The 21,346-nt window shown below is 36.2% G+C and overlaps 1 protein-coding gene across 1 annotated transcript in view; it reads left to right on the top strand.

Annotated features, from left to right (window-relative positions):
- Positions 1–1,171: 1,171 nt before the first annotated feature.
- LOC136845940 (RILP-like protein homolog) overlaps positions 1,172–21,346 on the top strand; it is a gene marked incomplete in the record, with an annotated part of 299,776 nt that continues 279,601 nt past the window's right edge. The window contains 1 exon segment of the mRNA XM_067116470.1: positions 1,172–1,549. Coding sequence (XP_066972571.1) covers positions 1,250–1,549 — 300 coding nt within the window.

Consider the following 21,346-nt stretch of genomic DNA (forward strand, 5'->3'; position numbering starts at 1 on the left):
ATAGTAAGTGCATCTACCCGGCCAAGATTCGAACTTAGGTCTTTGGTTTAGAATAATAATAATAATAATAATAATAATAATAATAATAATAATAATAATAATAATAATAATAAAATGTTTATTAATTAATAAAAAATGAAACAAGAAAGAATAAAGATAACAAATAAAATGTAACAGGGATCTATCACTGAAATAGGCTAGGCTTTCAGTATGGTAGGCCAAGCCATAAATTATACTGACAATATGGCTGGCCTAAACATAAACGCAAGTCCAACGGCATTACAACATCCAAAGATGATATAATCCCCCTTGGGTTGATGTTATTCTCAAGGCAGAGTGAATTCGATACTAAATAATATATATGTGGGTTAATATAAATGAATAAAAAGTCACGCGTGTAAGTGACCATATATATATATATATATATATATATATATATATATATATATATATATATATATATATATATATATATATATTCGCTGAAAGCCACTGCTGTAGTGGCATCAATAAAAGCTTCTTTCAGTAAATAGTGAAAGTGTACTTTTGAATAACGATAAAATGCCGTCTGAACTCTGAAGCTTCACACTGGAAAGCGAGTTTTTGTCATGAAAATACAAACAAACACTGATAAACAAATGAACTACACATATATATATATATATATATATATATATATATATATATATATATATATATATATATGTAGTTCATTTGTTATATATATATATATATATAAATATATGTATATGTATATATATTATATACAGGTATATATATATATATATATATATATATATATTATATATATATATATATATATATATATATATATATGTATATATATATATATATATATATATATATATACATATACATAGAGTATTTATTTATTGAAGTTTCTTAGTGTTTTCTTGAAAAACTTTCTGTCAAGTGTGAAACTTCGAAGTTTAAGACAGCTCTTACCGTTATTTTAAAAGTACACTTTCACTATTAACTTTGCAGTATTATAGGAATGTTGCCCTTGAACTACTGCGCCATAATTTATGCACAGAAAACGGGTGTTGTCGAGAGAGGGGCGGAGGACGGCCGCGAGAGAGAGGGAGAGAGGCAGAGAGAGGCGCATGCTTCTCGCGGCCGCCGCCAGATGGCTTCGAAAGCATCAGCTGATCGCTCGCGCGCCGCTCTCGACAGTGTTCGGTTCGCAGTTTCAGTGGAAGGGTGGGCGTGACTGAACTCCTTGAATTTCATGCCGTTCCAAGTCACAATGGAACCAGATATGGAGGAGGACGAACTCCGTATCAGTGTAGTGGATGTGTACGACCTCGCATCGGAGATCGGCAAGGAGTTCGAGAAATTAATTGACAGAAACGGGGCGGATGCGGTGACGGGGCTCATGCCTATGGTGATCAGTGCGCTAGAACAGCTGGAAAAGTTGGCTACGAGGCACGAATCAACCACCTCCTACATCGAAGAGCTCAGGGCAACGATCGCTCATCTGGAGAACGAAAAGATCGGCAAGGCGGAGGACAGGCAGAAGTACGAAAGGGTAAGTGTTGAAATAATTACACGATAATTCATTTCACGCGAACGAAATCCAGAGAGAAAAAAAACTTTTTTGTCCTGTCACTTGTCGTGGTGTGCCGCGCCGTCTGGGCTACTTTTAATTCTTTTATTTATTTATCTACGTTGTTTCTGTACCGTGTAGCAGTCGATTTCAAGGGTTATTCCTTTTATTTACGTTGTTCGTGTACCCTGTAGCAGTCGATGTCGAGGTTTAATGCTTTTATTTACGTTGACCCTGTACCAAGTAGCAGTCGATTCCGAGGTTTATTTCTATTACATTAACGTTGTTTCTGTACCCTGTAGCAGTCGATTCCGAGGTGTGTCTTTTGCAATTGCCCCAGGATACGGTCAAGAGATAATTCCTTTTTATTGGGATTTATTCGTTATAACATCTTGTAGACAGTAGACGGAAGAAAGAATCTTCTTTCCGCTTCGCACCGCGAGAGAACGTAATCTCTCCTCCCCCGTCTAACCTTGACAGGGAATGCTGCTGCCGCTGCTGCTGTCACCCGTCGCATTCCTGCCACACCTGTCTCATTGACCCCCCCCCTCCTCCTCCCTCCCGACACACGCAACAACACACCTGTCCAATCAAGCGATTGGGTCCCGGCTGTTTGATACTGATAGGGTGTTTTGAAAACGGTCGTAGACATTTAATTTTGCAGGCAGAGTGGATATAAAGTAACGTGTGTTTTTATAAAGTGATGGTACTTTTTATAACCGGTTTCATGGAATGAAAGTCAGATTAATTATCGGACTTTGTTAGGCCTAGGCCAATTTGTTTTAGTCAGTAATATACCTATTAAACGTACTGATGCAGTTATGAAGACGTTAACGTAACCCTGCTGTTACGTATAGGAGCCAGCGTTTTTTTTTCATATAGGCTTGATACGAGATGATATTAATCGAAATATACTAATAATTTTATTTTGATATTTCGTAAAAGGATTATGACAGATTTCTTGTTGTTATTGAACCATGCAGCTGATACCCGAGTCTCCTAATATGCTAGGCCTATTCAGTAATTCGAGCTCATTTTACTCGACATTAGGCTTTACCAAGGTCTCTGCAGTTATCTCTCGACTTTGGCCCTTACAAGGAAACTTGCAGCCAACTGATATCCCGTTACTAGGCAAAGCTTGTTCTGGTAATGCTTTAAATGTCGTCACTTAGGATTCTTACGGCCGTTCAAATTAGTTTATTCGTTTTATGCGAGGCTGTTCGCACGTAACTCGTTTTTAGTGAAAATTAGCTCGACTTTTGTTTATTTTGTAGGTTTTCATTTCAGTGTCATATCGATACTGGCCTTCATCACACCATTCTTGATAAGAGAGTGAAGATCGACTTTCACTTGAACGTTTATTCATATATGAAGATGTTTGACCTTCAGTATCATTCTTGATGTATTGGAAGGATTGAAAATCGCTTCCTCTCTCACTTGATATTTGAAAATTATCGTTTTTCTTGTTACAGTTTTTAATAATGATCTTGAATTACCGTTACCATATTTAGCAAGGCTGTGTAAATTAGTTTTTTTTTTTCAACAGTCGCCCACAGTGTATTCAAATGGTTGATTCATCTTTTTATCAGTATTATTATAGGCCTAGTTCACAGTGTATAAAATGGCTTGGCTTCATTTTAGCATTCTTATATATTGCATAATGTATTAAAATGATTGGTTAAACACTAACATTCTTAATATATGAAAATGATCATAGAAATAATTTATATAATAGGCCGTGTTTCATTTTAGGCATAGGCCTAACGCAGGAGTGTGGATGAAAGTATCATCTTGTATCGTAATTGCGTACGTAATAAACGAAGCTTGTGTAACATAGGCCTATAAAAAACCGTGTCAAATGGGATCTGAAATGTCATATTAATAAGACATTTCTTATGAATATCATTTGAAACGTCGTCGTCTCAAGGTTTTTTTTAACCAAGTCATATCCTGGAAATGAAGCCATGCAATTAGGCCTAATCGGATAAAGTGCCTTGCAAATCCGCCAGACTCATTCACGTGTCAAATGGCGGCTCCCAATCATCATCGGTTTAGTTCCGCTTCCATCATGAGCGTGATCAACATCGCCTCCTTAGCATTAGTCTTGCTTCCTTATTAAGGTGATTGCTTCATCTCCGAGACGCGCGGTGAACCGGTGCTTGATAGATTACCGGAATTGCATCTCGCCATTGGGACGAATCCCTGTGTTTTTCATTTTTTATTTTTCACCAACTTGAAAATAAAAGTTGCACATTTTCGAGGAAAGGTTACAGCTTTGTCATGTGCACAGCTCTGCATAATATCATCATTACTGGGAATGACATTTGTGTTTTCGGTTCAAGAAAGATAATTTATGTTCTGGATTTTTAAACGTTTTGGCTACTCAGGGCAAACCGTCCGACCACCCGTTTTTAAAGTGAATGATTTTATAATAATCGGCTAGTGTTTGATTAAGTCATACGTTCAATACTCGTATTTTTTCTACCCAAGTCAAATCTTTAATAAATAAATACCCAACCTGTTGTCATATATCGAACCAGACCCTTATTTTGACCCATTATAGAAGCGCTCGACCTTATATAGCGCAAATTTATACTGCGGAATGATCCAAAAAGTCGATAAACAAATAAACTGAACGCTTGGGTCTGTGATATATATAGTTGCCAGCCGCTCACGAGATGTTTTGCCCTGTTGTCATGATCACCAACAACGCATGGAGTCAGACTTTACCCTACATTCGGTAGGGGTCTTTACCCCGGATTATGATAATGCTGTTGCGTTGAATAGGACCGACGACACAAGGGGAAACATTGCGTACATGCAGTTGCTTTGAACCCCTTTGATTGTGAGGTAAGGCACACGAACGCACTCCGCAGTTACCACCAATGCAGCCACCTGCATTGGGGAATCGATACCAGATCGATAAAGTAAACTCTGGAGAAAAGTAAAGCATGTTTCCAAGCGGGGGTTTCTCTCTTAAGAATTCCTCTCCCAGTCGATGAATGTTTGTGAATATTGTATTGCACTCGTGTATACTCTATGATTTTGAGGTTTGCTAGTATTTTACTTCCCAGTCTTAGACTTTTATCATCAAGCATGTTATTCACCATTTCAAGAATTGCCGTTATTGCACCAAGTGTGGTGCACCGCAAGCGTTACTGAAGGTTTCTAGCGTTCTTTCGGCCCCTGGCTACTGGCACTTTATAGCCTTTTACTTTACGTCCATTCCAGCTTCCTTTCTCCCATCTTGCTACCCAACTGCTCCAACTCTCTCTTTTCACTGCCTCAAACACTAAATGGCTGAAAGTGTCCCAGTGCTTGGTCTTATAGCCTGATTTCCATAAATCAAACCAAGAATTGTTTTATATCATGCTTCCGATTAATTAATTCTGTCCTTCCCGCCATAACAGTTTTCCTCTATAGGCTATGGTCAGGTATGGTCGTCATACTGCCAAACCCGTCGGCGTATGGGCAGAAATCAATATTAAGCTGCAGAGTTAAATTAGACCCGCCTGGCCTCTCAAAAGCTTAGGAAAGATTACAGTATCCGTATGTTGTAAGGCAACCAACGACCGCCAGTTACCTTTATTTGGTGTCAACCAAGATTTGATGAGGTGATGGTGGTTCTGTTGAAATGGGACCCCACAGTCAAGCGGATGCCCACTGAATGTCAATGTTCTTAGAACTTTCACGCTGTTCCTGAATATTCATGTTGGAATGTTTCACTTTTATTTATGTGATGCCATCAATGCTTAGGTGTGATAGTTGTCTTTAAGAACGACGATTGGTTTTACAGCGAAATTCACATATAACAGTCTTGTAAGGTTATGATGTTCCCCACGTGATAATATATATTTTAATAAGGTTTGGCAACACTTGGCTCGGGTTACACTTGGTTTTGTTTTTATATTTTATTATTAATAAGTGCTGTATATAAAACATATCACTACAAATATAAGACTGATACTGTGTTTTCTTATGATTGTGTGCCAGATGTTTGTTATCACCATCATCTGTGGTACACCCGAGTGTTAAGGAAATTGTTAGCACTAGGCTTTTGCTTTATAAACACACATACACACACACACACACACATATATATATAGTATAAATTAAAGAGTACCTAAGAAGAGACGAAGATAAAGTAGCCTAAATGTGTAAGTAAAAAAGATGTGGAATGAATGATTAATTAATGCAAATGAGCCCAGGCTTCCAAGGCATTTTTACAACTTGTCTTAAGCCTAAGACCAATTTAACATTCGCAGGGCAAATTTTTCACCATTTCACATTAATGGAAATGACGTTGGGCACAAGTCATTATACATCTGCGACTGATTATAATTACCACTGTCAGGTAAACCACTACCTTAAGACGAAAGAGCTCTGCTGCTTTGGCACGACATTATTTGGTATTACATTATTAGCCTAGTCTAATAATGTTATGCTTAGGCATGACGTTATTAGACTATAGAAAGGACTGATAGCATGAAGTCCGTGGTATTTAAAACCAATGGGTCTTTACATACTAGAAGCGATGCCAACAGTACCCCAGTTTCTTGGTTACTTTAGATGTGTTCTATTGATAAGTGTGTGTGGAATCTCCAGCCACAGTGATTCCGTAGAGTATATTAATCATAGCGTTCAGTGTATCGTACAGACACCACTATCTTTTGGTCCCCTTTCGTTGTGTTATGAAAACAGGGTTAACAACTTTAAATGAGTTTTATCATCTGGCAGCACGAAGTCTGTTTTAAAAAACTACCTGCAACGAAGGTCCATGTACGTGACCATGTGGAAAACAATACACGATGGTAGTCTGTGCTTATGAAGAACACAGTAATGTCATCTGCCGCTGGCCACTTGATTACTAAAGGGTTGTTTCATTTTTCATTATAAACTAATAATCTAGAACCTGCGAATTTCAGAGTAACGTCTTAATAGAAATCCATAGCCACATTTCGGTGTCCCCGTTTATAAAGGTCATTTGGCCATGCGCCAGCCCTAATGCAGATGGAAGCCAGGTCAGTTTATCAGTAGTTACTGAGCAACGGTATCATAAAAAAACACTGTTATTTTGAAAGAAAGTAACAGTAGCTTTTGTGTGCACTCTGTGTAAGGAACGAATTTATTTGCATACTGGCTTACTAACCTGTTTTCCGCGGCATAACCAGTTTGGTAATATATTAACTTGATGACGAGAACTTAAACCTCTTTTTCCCCTCTTCTGTGGTGACTAAAGAGATCTGTTCTTGGCCGAAGATTGTTGATAAACCTCTCTCTCTCTCTCTCTCTCTCTCTCTCTCTCTCTCTCTCTCTCTCTCTCTCTCTCTCTCTCGTTTTTCGCAGTCACCAAATGGTGCAGTCGCATGCTGTCTTGCACGCCTACCTGAGTTTAGGAAGATCTGGTAAGCGAAGTAAGACTAGTCTTTTGAAGGTTCAATGCAGTGTCGTTAAAAAAAAATAATTAGGCTTATTGTGCTTAGTTCTTACACTTAGGTTTATTTTAATTTAATCTGGAAATTACTTGATTATCTTTAAAAACATATTCTAAAGGGTTGTAGTGTTGGGCTTTCTTTAACTTTAATTTAGGAGATTCATATGTTTTGTAGACAGAAGGTTTGTTATCTTGGCTCTCTCTTGTCTAGGGAACGTCTTTGTTTACAGATTCGAGTAACGAGACCTTGAATTTTGATTATAGGAAACATGACTCTCGGCATCATGGTTAGCCACATATGAACGTAGTTCTTGTTTAATATGTGCTCATAATCCACATGTAAACACTTGAAGAAACTCAGTACTGGTTTGAATCGTGCGTGTGATTATTTTTTCTTTTTTGTCTCGTAAAATTTTTGTGATGTCTGGTTCGTTCTGCGGTAAGCGTTGAGACGTGCGGCGTCCGGTTTTCGAATGTTGGTGCCTTTCTCTTTGCTGTTGCATTTTAGCGGTTTTTTTTTTTTCAGCGATTTAACGAGAACATTAGCCTAATGTGTTCGCTTTTGAAATTTGCTTCAGTGAATTGCTCGGGGTAGCTATCAAATGCAATGTTGAAACGGTGTGAGTGCAAAATATTTGTCGCATTAAAGTATTTAGGTGTGATCGAAAAATGTTTAGAGATAAGAAACAACTGGCATAAAAGCTTAAATATGGAAATGGTTTTTGTTTAGGCTGAGGTGGCAGGTTTGGTATTTTTCCATTTTCGAACATTTAAGTTCGTTAACTACATTATTTGGTATTACATTTTTAGCCTAGTCTAATAACGTTATGCTTAGGCATGACATTATTAGACTATAGAAAGGACAGATAGTATGAAGTCCGTGGTATTTAAAACCAATGGTTTTTACATACAAGAAGCGATACCAACAGTACCATAGTCTCTTGGTTACTTTAGATGTGTTCTATTGATGTGTGTGTGTGTGGAATCTCCAACCACAGTGATTCCGTAGAGTATATTAAGCGTTTTCGATTTCTTTTGATTTTCTGGAATCTCAGAACCTGAAATGAGTCAGAATTCCAAGAGTTTGGTTGTGGCGTTATACTGGAAAACGACAATCTTCATAATTAAAATCATACGTGGTTTCATCTTGTCTGACCTGAATTGTAGTTGGTCCGAAATTGTTTATCTTTTTCGTTTCCATGCGATGCTAGACCTTCATTTTCTGATGTTGGTTTTATTTTATTTTAATTTTTATTTTATTGACTCCGTGTACCTTGTCGCTTTTAGTCTGGCTTGTAGGCTGCTCTTCTTTCCCCATGTTTCTCTGTTATTTCTGACGTGAATAGAACTTTGGAAAAGGACTTTATTGGTACATTTATAAGATACGTTATATGGTACATGTTACGTGAATAGAGCTTTGAAATTGGATTTTATTGGTGCATTTCTAAGTTACGTTATACGATACATAATGCGTGAATAGAGCTTTGAAATAGGATATTATTGGTACATCTGAGATACGTTACACGGTACATGCTACGTGAATAGAACTTTGAAATAGGCTGTTACTGGTACATCTCTGAGATACGCTATACGGTACATGCCACGTGAATAGAACATTGAATAGGCTATTATTGGTATATCTCTTAAGATACGTTATACGGTACATGCCACGTGAATTTTTTGAAATAGGATATTACTGGTACATCTGTAAGATACGTTATACGGTACGTGCCACGTGAATAGAACTTTGAAACAGGATATTAATGGTACATGTGTGAGATACGTTATAAGGTACATGCTATGTATATGATGTTTATCTTTTGTATTTTTCAGTGTATTGTGTGGATTTTTCTGTTATTATTTAGCTTGATAATTAACAATTGATGCTAAAATGACCTTGCCAACACCAAATATCGCTAATGGGAGCAGCAGACAAAACAGTAAAGAAACATTTTCCCCAAACCGACTTGACAACTCAGTATCAGAAACGTTTTGATCCTCCACAGGATGCCATCAGTCTGGCGAATTTTTGAAGTCACGTAATTGATTGCCTTTTTCGTCTGGCTTATGGGAGGAAGCATTTTACCGGATTGAGTTAATTGAGGCGGTGGTGGGGTGGGGGGTTGTTCGTCGCCAATTTACCCTTATAAGTTCAAGAGGTGACTAGCGGTTTCGGGGGTGTGTGAAGGTGAAGGAAGGTGAAACCTATCCGTTCCTTATCGTTTGCTAGAAGTCATTTTTACAACACCTGTGCAGCGATTTGGTGAGAGTGCATTCTGACGGTGGCTTGTTCATGCGGAATTCTTTGGAAGAGCAGGAATCTAGTTTCTAGTTTTCTTTTCTTTTTTTTCTTGTGAGGTGTTATAGTTTATTTGTTTTTATTTTGTCATGAAATTGTATATATATATATATATATATATATATATATATATATATATATATATATATATATATATATATGTATATATATGAATTATCTATTATGGTTCATTATATATATATATATATATATATATATATATATATATATATATATATATATATATATATATATATATATATATATATGTATATATATGAATGTATGTATACATATATTTACATTATATATATATATATATATATATATATATATATATATATATATATATATATATTTTTCTATTATGGTTCCATGTAGCCCCGTGTTTAGGATGATTGCCATAGGAGTGAGAGGACCTATTTTCGATTTCCAGGCTGATCACTATCTGGCGATGTTCCATTAAATATAGCTGTATCTGTGTTGACTTTAACGGTGAGAAATGTACCTAGTATATGGTTGACTTCTGCTGGTTGCAGCCATAATGGAGGAGAGCATGAGACTAGCAACCATTACATGATATATTTGCCAAAAATGTACGAGTATATATATATATATATATATATATATATATATATATATATATATATATATATATATATATATATATATATATATATATATATCTTTTACTGTAATCTCAGTGTACTATGAAGGTGAGAATTCCTTTTATCTTCATATTTATATTTATATATATATATATACAGTATATACATACATACATACATACATATATACATATATATATATATATATATATATATATATATATATATATATATACATTAGAAAATGCAGACATCATAATGCTGGTGAACACTGACGACGACGAAAAATGCTAACATACCAAACAAACATCATTACGTCGTCATTCCTCATTACCGGAGAGGAAGAGAGCGATCGCGAAATCCCACGCATGATGTTATTCTCTCATCATCATCATCATCATCATGAAAAGCTAATAGTCTCGCACAGCGCTCATTGTATTTCCGTGCGCGACCTTCGCTTTTGCAACTCCCCACCCCCTTGTTGTCACGAGGATTATATTTATCGCTCGTCGGCAAGACGCCGCCGATGCGACTGGTGTTATGTTGTGCATCCCGGGTGTGTTTGTGTGTGTGTGTGTGTGTGTGTGTGTGTGTGTGTGTGTGTGTGTGTGTGTGTGTTTTTGCGCGAGCTGCAGGGAATAAAATCATATTGGTTAGCTCGGCCATAGTAAAGGGAGAGAGAGAGAGAGAGAGAGAGAGAGAGAGAGAGAGAGAGAGAGAGAGAGAGAGAGAGAGAGAGAGAGAGAGAGAGAGAGAGTCGGAGTGGAAGGCGGAGGGAAGGTTTGCTTCTGATATGACGTCAAACCAGTAACTCACATATTATTATTATTATTATTATTATTATTATTATTATTATTATTATTATTATTATTCAGAAGATGAAACCTACTCGTATGGAACAAGCCCTCCACAGGGGCCATTGACTTGAAATTCAAACTTCCAAAGAATATGGTGTTCATTTGAAAGAAATAACAGAAGGTAATGGCAAATACAGATCAGTTACTAGAAAAGAAAGAAAACAGATAGATAGGTAAAAATATAAATAAATGTTTAAAGTACAAGGCGAACTGTTTTAGGTTAGTAATGAACTGCATCTTCGCTCGAACTGTCGAGGTTCTAATTGCAAGGGAAACACAGAGGATAGGGTTGAGTTCCAGGTATTAGGACCGAATTGGAATTAAGTCTTACCAAGCCAGGTGAATCAAGAGTGATATTAATATAAAACCTTATTATGGACCTCGTTGTCGAACCTTTGAGTCTCAGAGGTCCTTTATTCCTCTCACCGTGGGACTGTGGAACAGCCTGCCAGAGGATTTCGCGCAGTTGGAACTTCAGAAGTTCAAGCGAAGATGCAATACATCGCTAACCTAAAACAATTCAACTTGTATTTTGAATAGAAATGTAAAATACAATTCGACTTGTGTTGTAAGTAAAATTTAAAACTTACATTTTTATTTATTTGTTATTATGCTTATTTATCTGTCTTTTCTGATATTGATCTCTTCTTTCCGTATTTTCCATGACTTCTGTTACTTCTTTCAAATGAACACCATATTCTTTGGAAGCTTGAATTTCAGGTCAATGGTCCCTGAGATGGGCTTGTTTTGAATAATAATATAATATAATAATAATAATAATATTATTATTATTATTATTATTATTATTATTATTATTATTATTATCCTGTGGGCTTCTTCCATATGAGTAGGGTTCACTTACTGAATAATAGTAATGATACTAATAATTATAATTACAAGCCCATATGAATAGGGTTCTTCTTCCGAACAACAACAACAATAATAATAATAATGATAGTAATAATAATAATAATATTTTTTTTTATTGGAGCGTTTCGATTACCACGCCTCCAAGTGAGTCATCCTCACACACACACTCACACACACACACACACACACTTGTAGGTTAAGCAAGCTCGTTATGGCCTCGCCATCCCACCTGAGTTCTATTTAAGCTGCGACACACCCTCTAACACTCTTAACTACTCTGATGTGTCTGTTAGTTCGCTCGTTTGTTTGTTTAGCTTTTTCTAGACCTCGTACTTCTGAGCTGTCAATACCGGTGATTTCCGAGGTCAACCTTTTGCCTAAGAGGTGTGTTGATATTGACTTTGTCTGCTGTGTAATAGAGAATAGTTGATGAGATAATCGTAATATGTTTTGACGTTTAATTGCAAAACATCTGTAAGTGAAATATTTGTCGCACGTGAAATATTTATACAAAGGTTATTTATTTATGTAATTCAGTAACAGTATACCATTTTTGTAGTGTTTCTTATGTAAGCTATTTGCAATATATTAATTGGAATATTATGCTGTACAGTTAGAAACGGTTGCGTAAGTTACATGGGTGAGGAAAGTGTCTTTGCAAACATATGTTAGTTTTCATATGTGGAAATGATGGCTGCATGAAAAAAATAACTGCTTCCAAATGAATGTGATTCGTGGGGCAGTCTCCCAATGTTCACATAAATAACTTTCAGCTAGAGTTTTTGCTTTATTTCATAACTGTAATGGCCCGTTGAACCCCTCACAGAAATAGATATAAAAACAACTTAGTGAAATAAAACATCACATTCTGGAGATTTTTTTTATTAAGCCATCGATCGATGCGCATTCGAGTGAAGCGAAAAGGAAATATTGTTATCTGTTCGTAACAGGACAAAGTGGAGCGATTTATATCTATTGGAAAACATCGCTGCTGGACATTCTCTCTCTCTCTCTCTCTCTCTCTCTCTCTCTCTCTCTCTCTCTCTCTCTCTCTCTCTTGTATGGAGATATAGAGATGGTCCTCTTACTAAATCCCAGATGGTCCTCTCTCTCTCTCTCTCTCTTTCTCTCTCTCTCTCTCTCTCTCTCTCTCTCTCTCTCTCCCTTGTATGGATACATACTCAGGTGGTCCTCTTAATAAATCTTTTGCCTATGCTCTCTCTCTCTCTCTCTCTCTCTCTCTCTCTCTCTCTCTATCCCTTGTATGGATACATCCTCAGGTGGTCCTCTTAATAAATCTTTTGCCTATGCTTCTCTCTCTCTCTCTCTCTCTCTCTCTCTCTCTCTCTCTCTCTCTCTCTCTCTCTCTCTCTCTCATGTAGTCCTCTTACTAAATCCTTTTATACAAGATGTTTTTCAAGGTACCTGCTATATTAAAACTTACACCCAATGATAGTTACTGCATGTTTCTACAAGTCAAAGTTGATGTCGGAGATGAAAAGAAGCGGTATGTAACTTTATATAGCAAAAAACACATTAGAGGGATTTATGTTCTTTTGGTATCTTTTGAGTGTCAATTAACTTCGGTCTAGCCTGAAGATACGATTCAGGAAGGCTGCTGTTAGCTTTGACGTACGGTACTAGTGAAGGAGAAATCTTTTAGGAGATAGAATTTGTTACCGGGTTTACCATAGTAAGGCGGCACGTTTGATTTTACTTTTATGAACACATGTCAGAGTATTGAAACAAATAGATTACTATCCTCATCTTGTGCGAATTATTTATTTTCTTTTCTTGAGACGTTGTCGGACACTCCTTCACAATTGTCATGCTCAAATGACCTTGCATCCCCAGTCTAGGAATTGCAAAAAAGAAGTAATGAGACATTTAGACAATTCCTTACAAATCTTACATCCTGACCTTGATCGACTTAAACACACAATACGTTATTGTAGAGAATTTCGTTTCAGGTTTTTTTTATATATATATTTTTATGAACTCAATGCCAAGTTCACGTTCATCACTGTTTCAGATTTGAGGTTTTTAGGTCTGTCCGTACGAAAGTAGGTCACCGGTGCAGAGCTAGAAAGAAAAGTTTTAGCCAAGTGCCGAGTTCAGTCACGTCAGTAATGAATAAATCTCGGACCTAAATTGTGATGTGAAATTGAGGCCAGTTTTTTTTAAGGCATATTTTGAAGGTGGTAAGTGATCATAAGTTTCAAAACCACTGTAATATAAGATCTTGAGAACTGTTAAGGTATTTATTTTTAACCTATATTTTCGATAACACAAGATTTGAAAGATTATTATTCCTCTCATATTCATCCCTTTTAGTGATTATATGGTATGGCAGGTGTTACGGCTTATGAAGTTTTTAATATAAATATTTTTGGAATCTTAGATTTCTAATGTCTGCAGAAAATGAACTTTAGTAACGATATACAAACACACACACATTAGATTAGATATATATATATATATATATATATATATATATATATATATATATATATATATATCTATAATTGAGAAGTTATTAAATTTTTTAGTTTCAAGTTATTATTCATATACTCAGTAACATACTGAACCAGGATATATCTAGGCAATGCACAACACATCTTATTTACGTCACCGAGGAAATGATTTGGGGAGATTAGATAACGCTATCAGTACCAATGATTGCCGCGCTCAACCTTTTGCATAAGAGGTATATATATTGACTTTGTGTACTGTTTGATAGAGAGTAGTTGATTGGATAATCCTAGTAATGTTTTGACTTTTAATTGCAAAATATCTGTAACTGAATTATTTGTTGTAGTTTAAAATTTGATGTAAAGGGGTTTATTTATTCTGTTTATTTTAGCGTATGTAATTCAGTGTCAGCATTCCATTCCTTTTAGCGTTTATTATGTAGGCTTTTTGTTATACATTCAAGTGAAATATTATGGTATACAGTTAGCAACATTTTCGTAAACTGCACGTGTTAGGAAAGTGCCTTTGCAAACAGAATTATGGATTTTAGTTTCCAAACGTGGAAATGACTGCTACATATATATATATATATATATATATATATATATATATATATATATATATATATATATATATATATATATATATATATATATATATATATATATATATATATATAATACTGCTTATAAATGAACAGACGTTTTTAATAAATAGAAGGTATGCTGAAGTATCTTCTATAGACTTAGAATTATACCGGCAAGTTAGTGAAGGGCCCAGACATTTGCTGCAGTTTCATGAAGGTTATATTCAGTTTGCTTCTGGTGCCATTAATGTAACTTGAATAGTCGCATGAAAGTTGTGTCATTAAGCTGAATAGACGCATAATGCAAGTTACACCCTTCGAAGTTTAAGGGAAAGTTTGAAAAGGACCATAATCACGTTATATCTCATAGGCCTGTGAATGGGAAACTATTATAGGGGAATTATATGAAATTTTGTAAGATATGGCTCCTTCAGTTTGTAAAGAAAACATCTATAGGAGAGATTTTTTTTATTAATTGCGTTTAATGTAGCCCCTTTTCGTATATAAAGTGAATTCTTATGATTAGAGAATTAAAGGATTTAAATTTGTTTCTGATTAAATTAAGTAAAAATGATGTATGTTGTGTGTGTATGTGCGCGCGCAGTTAACAGTATGGAATTCCTTAATTCCTTTCCCGTTGTAACGTCACCAATCTTAATAGTTCTAGTTGATCCGTCTATACTGCCACTTTGTGTATACAGTAGGTATTATGCTCTTGTAAGTCCGGATAACTTGAGTAGACAATGCCCTGTCGCGCCCACAAAGTATACATCCGATTAGGTTTTTCCTTTGAATTCTCGGTTCATCATTCCGAGTATTTATCTGACAATCCTTCCGTTTCAAGGATTTAGGATTCTTTTCATTCAGGAGGTAAAGGAGTCCTCCCAGGGACAGGAACTTTCCTTGAGGGATCATGGCCTTGAGTTGTTTTGTTGTGCAACGGAACCCCCCACTGTGTCTTCAGAATCCGTTTTCAAGTTTAGTGAATTCACGAAACGGGGTTTGTTTCGTCGCACTCAGGAATTATTTGAACTTTGTCGTTGTTCACGAAGCATATTTTGACATTTGGTACAATCGCTATCATTGGTTGCTTCTACGAATCCATTTTCTTTTTGTCGTTTTCACGAATCGTTGCCACTTTTGATCTCTTTGTCGCATTTATGAGTTCATTTTCTTTTTTGTTGTTGCATTCATCAGTCTGTTTTCATTATGTAGTCGAGCCCATGCACGGAATTCAATTTGGATTCTCTTTCGAAAAAAAAAAAAAAATGATCGTCCATAGATCATCATCATGAACTTCAAACTTACCATGATTTTGTTTTCATTTGATCACGTTCGCCAGTAAAGCAAAACAACATAAAGTTCTTTAATGAAAGCATAAACTCTTCATGATTTGTTTCGTTAGGGTTAATTAAATTGGCTATCGTTGTGCTGGGCTTGGCCATTGATATCATTAGTATTCCAATGATTTCTAGGAATGGCAGATTGCTTTAATTGACTCATCCTGCGTTTTTGCTGCGCTTTCTGCTTTGTTCAAGGTTGTGATCGTAACTCCTTTACGTTAGACATAAGGATGTTTATCATTGTATGTGACTTATCTTGTGTACATTGAATATATATATATATATATTTATATATATATATATATATATATATATATATGTGTGTGTGTGTGTGTGTGTATACATATACATATCTATATAATATATGTATGTATATGTATATATATTTGTGTGTGAGTGTATGGTTTGTATGTTCTATTAGTTATCTACTGGCATCAACTGAGGATATTAAAAATAAAGTCAGCATTTAATTTGTGTACTAATACTAGTAATGTATACAAGTAGTACTGTACCTAAGGCGTACATATGATAAATAGTTCTCAGCATGCCTATATTCAGGATGTGTTCTCATATCCGCGTATTTTCAAGAATATACACAGCTAAGGGGGGTGAATTAAAGTCCCGATTTTGCATAGGTTTCACCAATTTTCCTTGATACAGGCCACGCTCTTTTTACCGAAATCATTAGCAGAAGTCGCAACTTACAGCACTATAATGCTAGTAACGAGAATTCGAAAGGCTTGAGTGATGTCAGCATAAGGCCTTATGATCTTTATGCCCGTCAGAGATTATAACCATAGCCCATTTATATGCTCTACAACGCCCTAATTTAGAGTTCTCATACCGCTTCCGCGCTCATCACCGCTTCCATGGGTGGCTCTTAGTAATAGTTGCGTGCACGCGAGCGCGCTTGTTTTAAGAGATCGGTAGGGAACGCTTGTCATGACGTTCGCAGGGGACTTAAACCCTTTTATATGTAGCCTAACGCATGAAGCATTTTCATATGTAATACGAATATATGGACACTGTCTTTTTCCCCGTTGAAGGGGAGGGGCTTCTGAAGGTTTCAGCATTCCGGGTCTTTGGGATGGGGTTGCTAGCCCCATGACTTAGGCTACCCAGTTTTTTAATCGTAATCACTAGAATTTTCAGGAAACTGTCCCAAGCGGTCTCCCCCTTGCATCTCTTTGGGATCGATTTCGGGTTTCATTGTTCATGCGAAGTTGCTATCCAGTGAGCCGTGTGGATTTCTCTCTCTCTCTCTCTTTCTCTCATTACGTATGTGTATTAGACATCATAGATTTACGTATGCTTAGTTGTGATGTGTTTGCATCGTATTACATGCGTCCATGAGAGAGAGAGAGAGAGAGAGAGAGAGAGAGAGAGAGAGAGAGAGAGAGAGAGAGAGAGAGAGGATGCTATTCTTGAAGATCTGCATTACCCTATCCCGTTTTATCCATGGCATTACATCCGAATCCTGGTGAGTTGTAAACTCAGTCCATTTACTGTGGGGGCTCTCACCTTAAGTAACTAGGCTCATCTTCTCCTTATATACGACGTTCTAATATATTAAATTATTTTCTTTCGGTATTGGAATACCACTGTTGTCCCATCGCCGTTTTATTGAAACGTGGTTGTTTCAGGGAACATGAGTTTCGCTGTCCCGGAGGTTACAACCCAGTGAGTATGATGGCTGCAGGCCAGTTGCTGGGTTCAGTTTCTCTCTCTCTCTCTCTCTCTCTCTCTCTCTCTCTCTCTCTCTCTCTCTCTCTGTCGAGTGGAAAGCGGCCACTTGCTCCCATCCCCCTTCTCTTGGTAAAGGAAATGTTTGTTCAGTCGGGATATAAAAGGTTTATTGCAATGTGTTTTGTTGTTGATCGTCGACTTGATAGATTTGCTCAGCGAATTTTTTTAGGCGTAATCTAGATTTTCGAGGTAATAGCGATTATGTGCAAATCGTAGCTTATTGACGTTAGATTTAAAGGGTTATGTCACTGTATATCGGACTTAGACGTTAATATTTTACTTTGGTTGTGCAGTGACACATCTACCTGTGCTTGTCAGTATGTAATCCAACTCGTTGGGGGTGAGAGGAACGTGGTAGGAAGTCACCCTGAAAAATCGTAAGGGGATAAAAATGGCTGGGGAGGGATGGAAAAAAAAAAAACTCGGAAGTCAAAATGGTAGAAATCCCCTGACAGTAAAACTGAAAGAAAAAATAAAAATTTTTTTGTAAGGAAATAATTGAAGACACCACCAGGAGTATAAACTGAAAGAAATTGCATTTTTTTAAAATAAGGAATGGATTGCAGACACCAGGGGTAAAACTGAAAGAAATAAATTTTATCATTTTGCTAAGGAAATAATTGACACCAGGAGTAAAACTGAAAGAAATCACATTTTTTTAAGGAAATAATTAAAGACACCAGGAGTAAAACTGAAAGAGATTACATATTTTTTTTTTTTTTGGTAAGGAATTAATTGCAGACACCCGTCTGTGAGAATTACGACATAAGAGACTTGTGATCAACATACAGCTATGAATAGCCTTCATATGCAAATGTACACCACATTTACATATTGATTTTCCGAAGTGTTTATTGCTGAGCCGTGCTCTTCTGGAGTGTGTGTGTGTGTGTAGGCTATGTGTTTTTCAGTTAATCAGCCTGATCCATCAGCCTGAAATATCAGTGTAATAATAATAATAAATATCAAAGGGCAGGAGCGAGTTGTCATCTCCTGTACCAGCAGTGTTAATCTGCGTTCTGAGGTGAATTTGCAATCAGTATTACGCCTGATAACATCAGCGATGGGGAGGATAATTATACGATTATTTATTAAGAATAAGGACGAATACTGAGATTGTTATGCTCTTATGCTAAATGGAGTTTTCGTAGCATCAGTTTCTGTATAGGCTATTAGAACCCTGATTTTAATTGTACGTTAATGCTACGTCAGTAAAATTACGTTTTCATTTCCTCTATTTGTCATTATTTTTTTTTTTAGGGGGATAGGGGGTATATTTCCTTCCCCTGGAAGCTGACTTCAGGTAAATCTCAGAAAAAGGCGAAGGAAATTTCCTTTGAAATAAAGGAATGTCATAAGCTGTGTATTTAAAGGTTTTGCTTAGTCATAAGTAATTATACGCCTTGATTTTTTGGGGATTTAGAATGAAATCAAGAATAGACTCACCTTAGGAGATCTCAGTGAAACAGAGCAAAGTTAACTAACACTTTTTTTGTAGTTTTAATATGCGTGTAAATGATTGCCTTAAGTTATTGCCTACTTGCTCTAGGGGAATTCACAAGGCTATTATTATTACAATGTATATTGATCATCCTCATTGGTGATTCAAGTATACAACAAAGAAATACGACTTCAGAATGTGCAAGAATGAAACAGAGAGAGAGAGAGAGAGAGAGAGAGAGAGAGAGAGAGAGAGAGAGAGAGAGAGAGAGAGAGAGAGAGAGGGAGAGAGAGAGCCTGGGGCCTTTGAATATTCGGAAATGCAAAGGCATTCAAATATTTAGAGACTGGGAGAATGAAAAAAGGGTAAAAAAAGAGAGAAATATATTTGGAAGGCCTGGGGATATTCAAATATTTGGTGAGGATTTTTAATGAGCACCGAGCAAGGTTGGGAGCAAGATGGCGGACGGGCAACAGTTTGTAAACAAACGTTGTGAATGGCGGACCGCTGTGCATTCTCCGAAGAGATGAGGTATAGTAGACCTCTGGATGGAGTTTGATAATGAAGAACTTTGGCCTTTTTTTTACATTTTCATGTTGATTTAGTCGTGCTTATTTTATTTGGTTTAAATAAATTTAATTTTATGAAAATATGTTTTTGTGGGTTTATTCATAAACATAAGCTTGTAGACATAAGCACACACACACACACACACACACACACACACACACATATATATATATATATATATATATATATATATATATATATATATATATATATATATATATATATATATATATATATATATATATATAACACGCACATAAACACACATACATACTGCATGTGTCTGTATGTATGTAGGCTATGTATGCATGTATTAAAAATTCTTAACCAGACACCAATTTCACACAACGGCCTGATAATTAAGACATAATTTACTGGTATGTTTGACCTTCAGATGGTGAATCAATGTATTTCGAGTAATGTGAAATTTCCATAAAAAAAAAGAGACGTAAGCAGAATGTCCAACGATTGTCATATGTATATCCATTATTGTCAGCATATCTCTGTTCGCGTGAGTGCAATAAGTATATGTAAATTCTTAAACTTAAAATACTCGGTCATAAAATTTAGTGAAATTTTGTAGCAGTTGATATGTTTATTGTGAAATGATGTCTAGACCAAGAGCCGCAAATACCTGCAAGCTTAAAAAGTAAAAAAAAAAAAATTCCCTTCTATTTCATGTGTGCAATGATGCAAGTTGATTTTTTTTCGCGTCTAGAAAGGAAGTTACATAATCAGTTCACCCGAGGTAAGCCGTAAAAGTGCTTCTACTAGGTGTGTGTGTGTGTGTGTGTGTGTGTGTGTGTGTGTGTGCGTGTGTGAGAGAGAGAGTGAGAGAGAGAGAGAGAGAGAGAGAGAGCGAGCGAGAGCGAGCTCGTTTTTATTCTCAGACTTTTCTGTGCTACCGCACAAGGGCTTTAGACCTTGCTACCGCAAGCAACGGATTACTGGCGATGAGTCATCCTGTCATAGGACTTGGAGAATCTTTTTTTTTTTTTGTTTATTATTTTTTTCATAATTTTATTTGAGGAGGATTTTTTCATTTTTGTTCGCCTTTTATTTTTCTCGAAATTTGGGATACTTTTGAGTATATATTGTATTGTTTTAGTAACCCCGGTAATGTAGTATGTGTTAGGGGTTCGGGGTTTGGAGGGTGGGGCTATATTTGCTGAGGTTACAAAATCATTACGTTAATGCATATTTATGATATTCTTCATTGGGATTTATCGTTCTTCAATACGCTAACGTGTATTTATGATGTCATTCTCTGTTGTGACGCCGGCTTTAGTAACCATAAATCAGTCGGGCAACGTCATTCTCTTTGAGGCTTTATCATTACTTATATTTTTATATAACTGATCATTTTTTATCTTCCGTGTCTTTTAAGGGAAATATTAGCTCACATGTATGTGCTTGCTTTGCGGAATTGGAAGTTATAAGTTTTCCTACGGTAGATTTACGTCAAGGCTACACAGGGAGTAACACCTGGTTTTAGCACATGTTTATCGTATCAGGTGTAACTGACTATTTTTGGAAGGTACAATTTGTCTGCT

Source organism: Macrobrachium rosenbergii, chromosome 14, assembly GCF_040412425.1.
Source record: "Macrobrachium rosenbergii isolate ZJJX-2024 chromosome 14, ASM4041242v1, whole genome shotgun sequence".
Lineage (NCBI taxonomy): Eukaryota > Metazoa > Arthropoda > Malacostraca > Decapoda > Palaemonidae > Macrobrachium > Macrobrachium rosenbergii.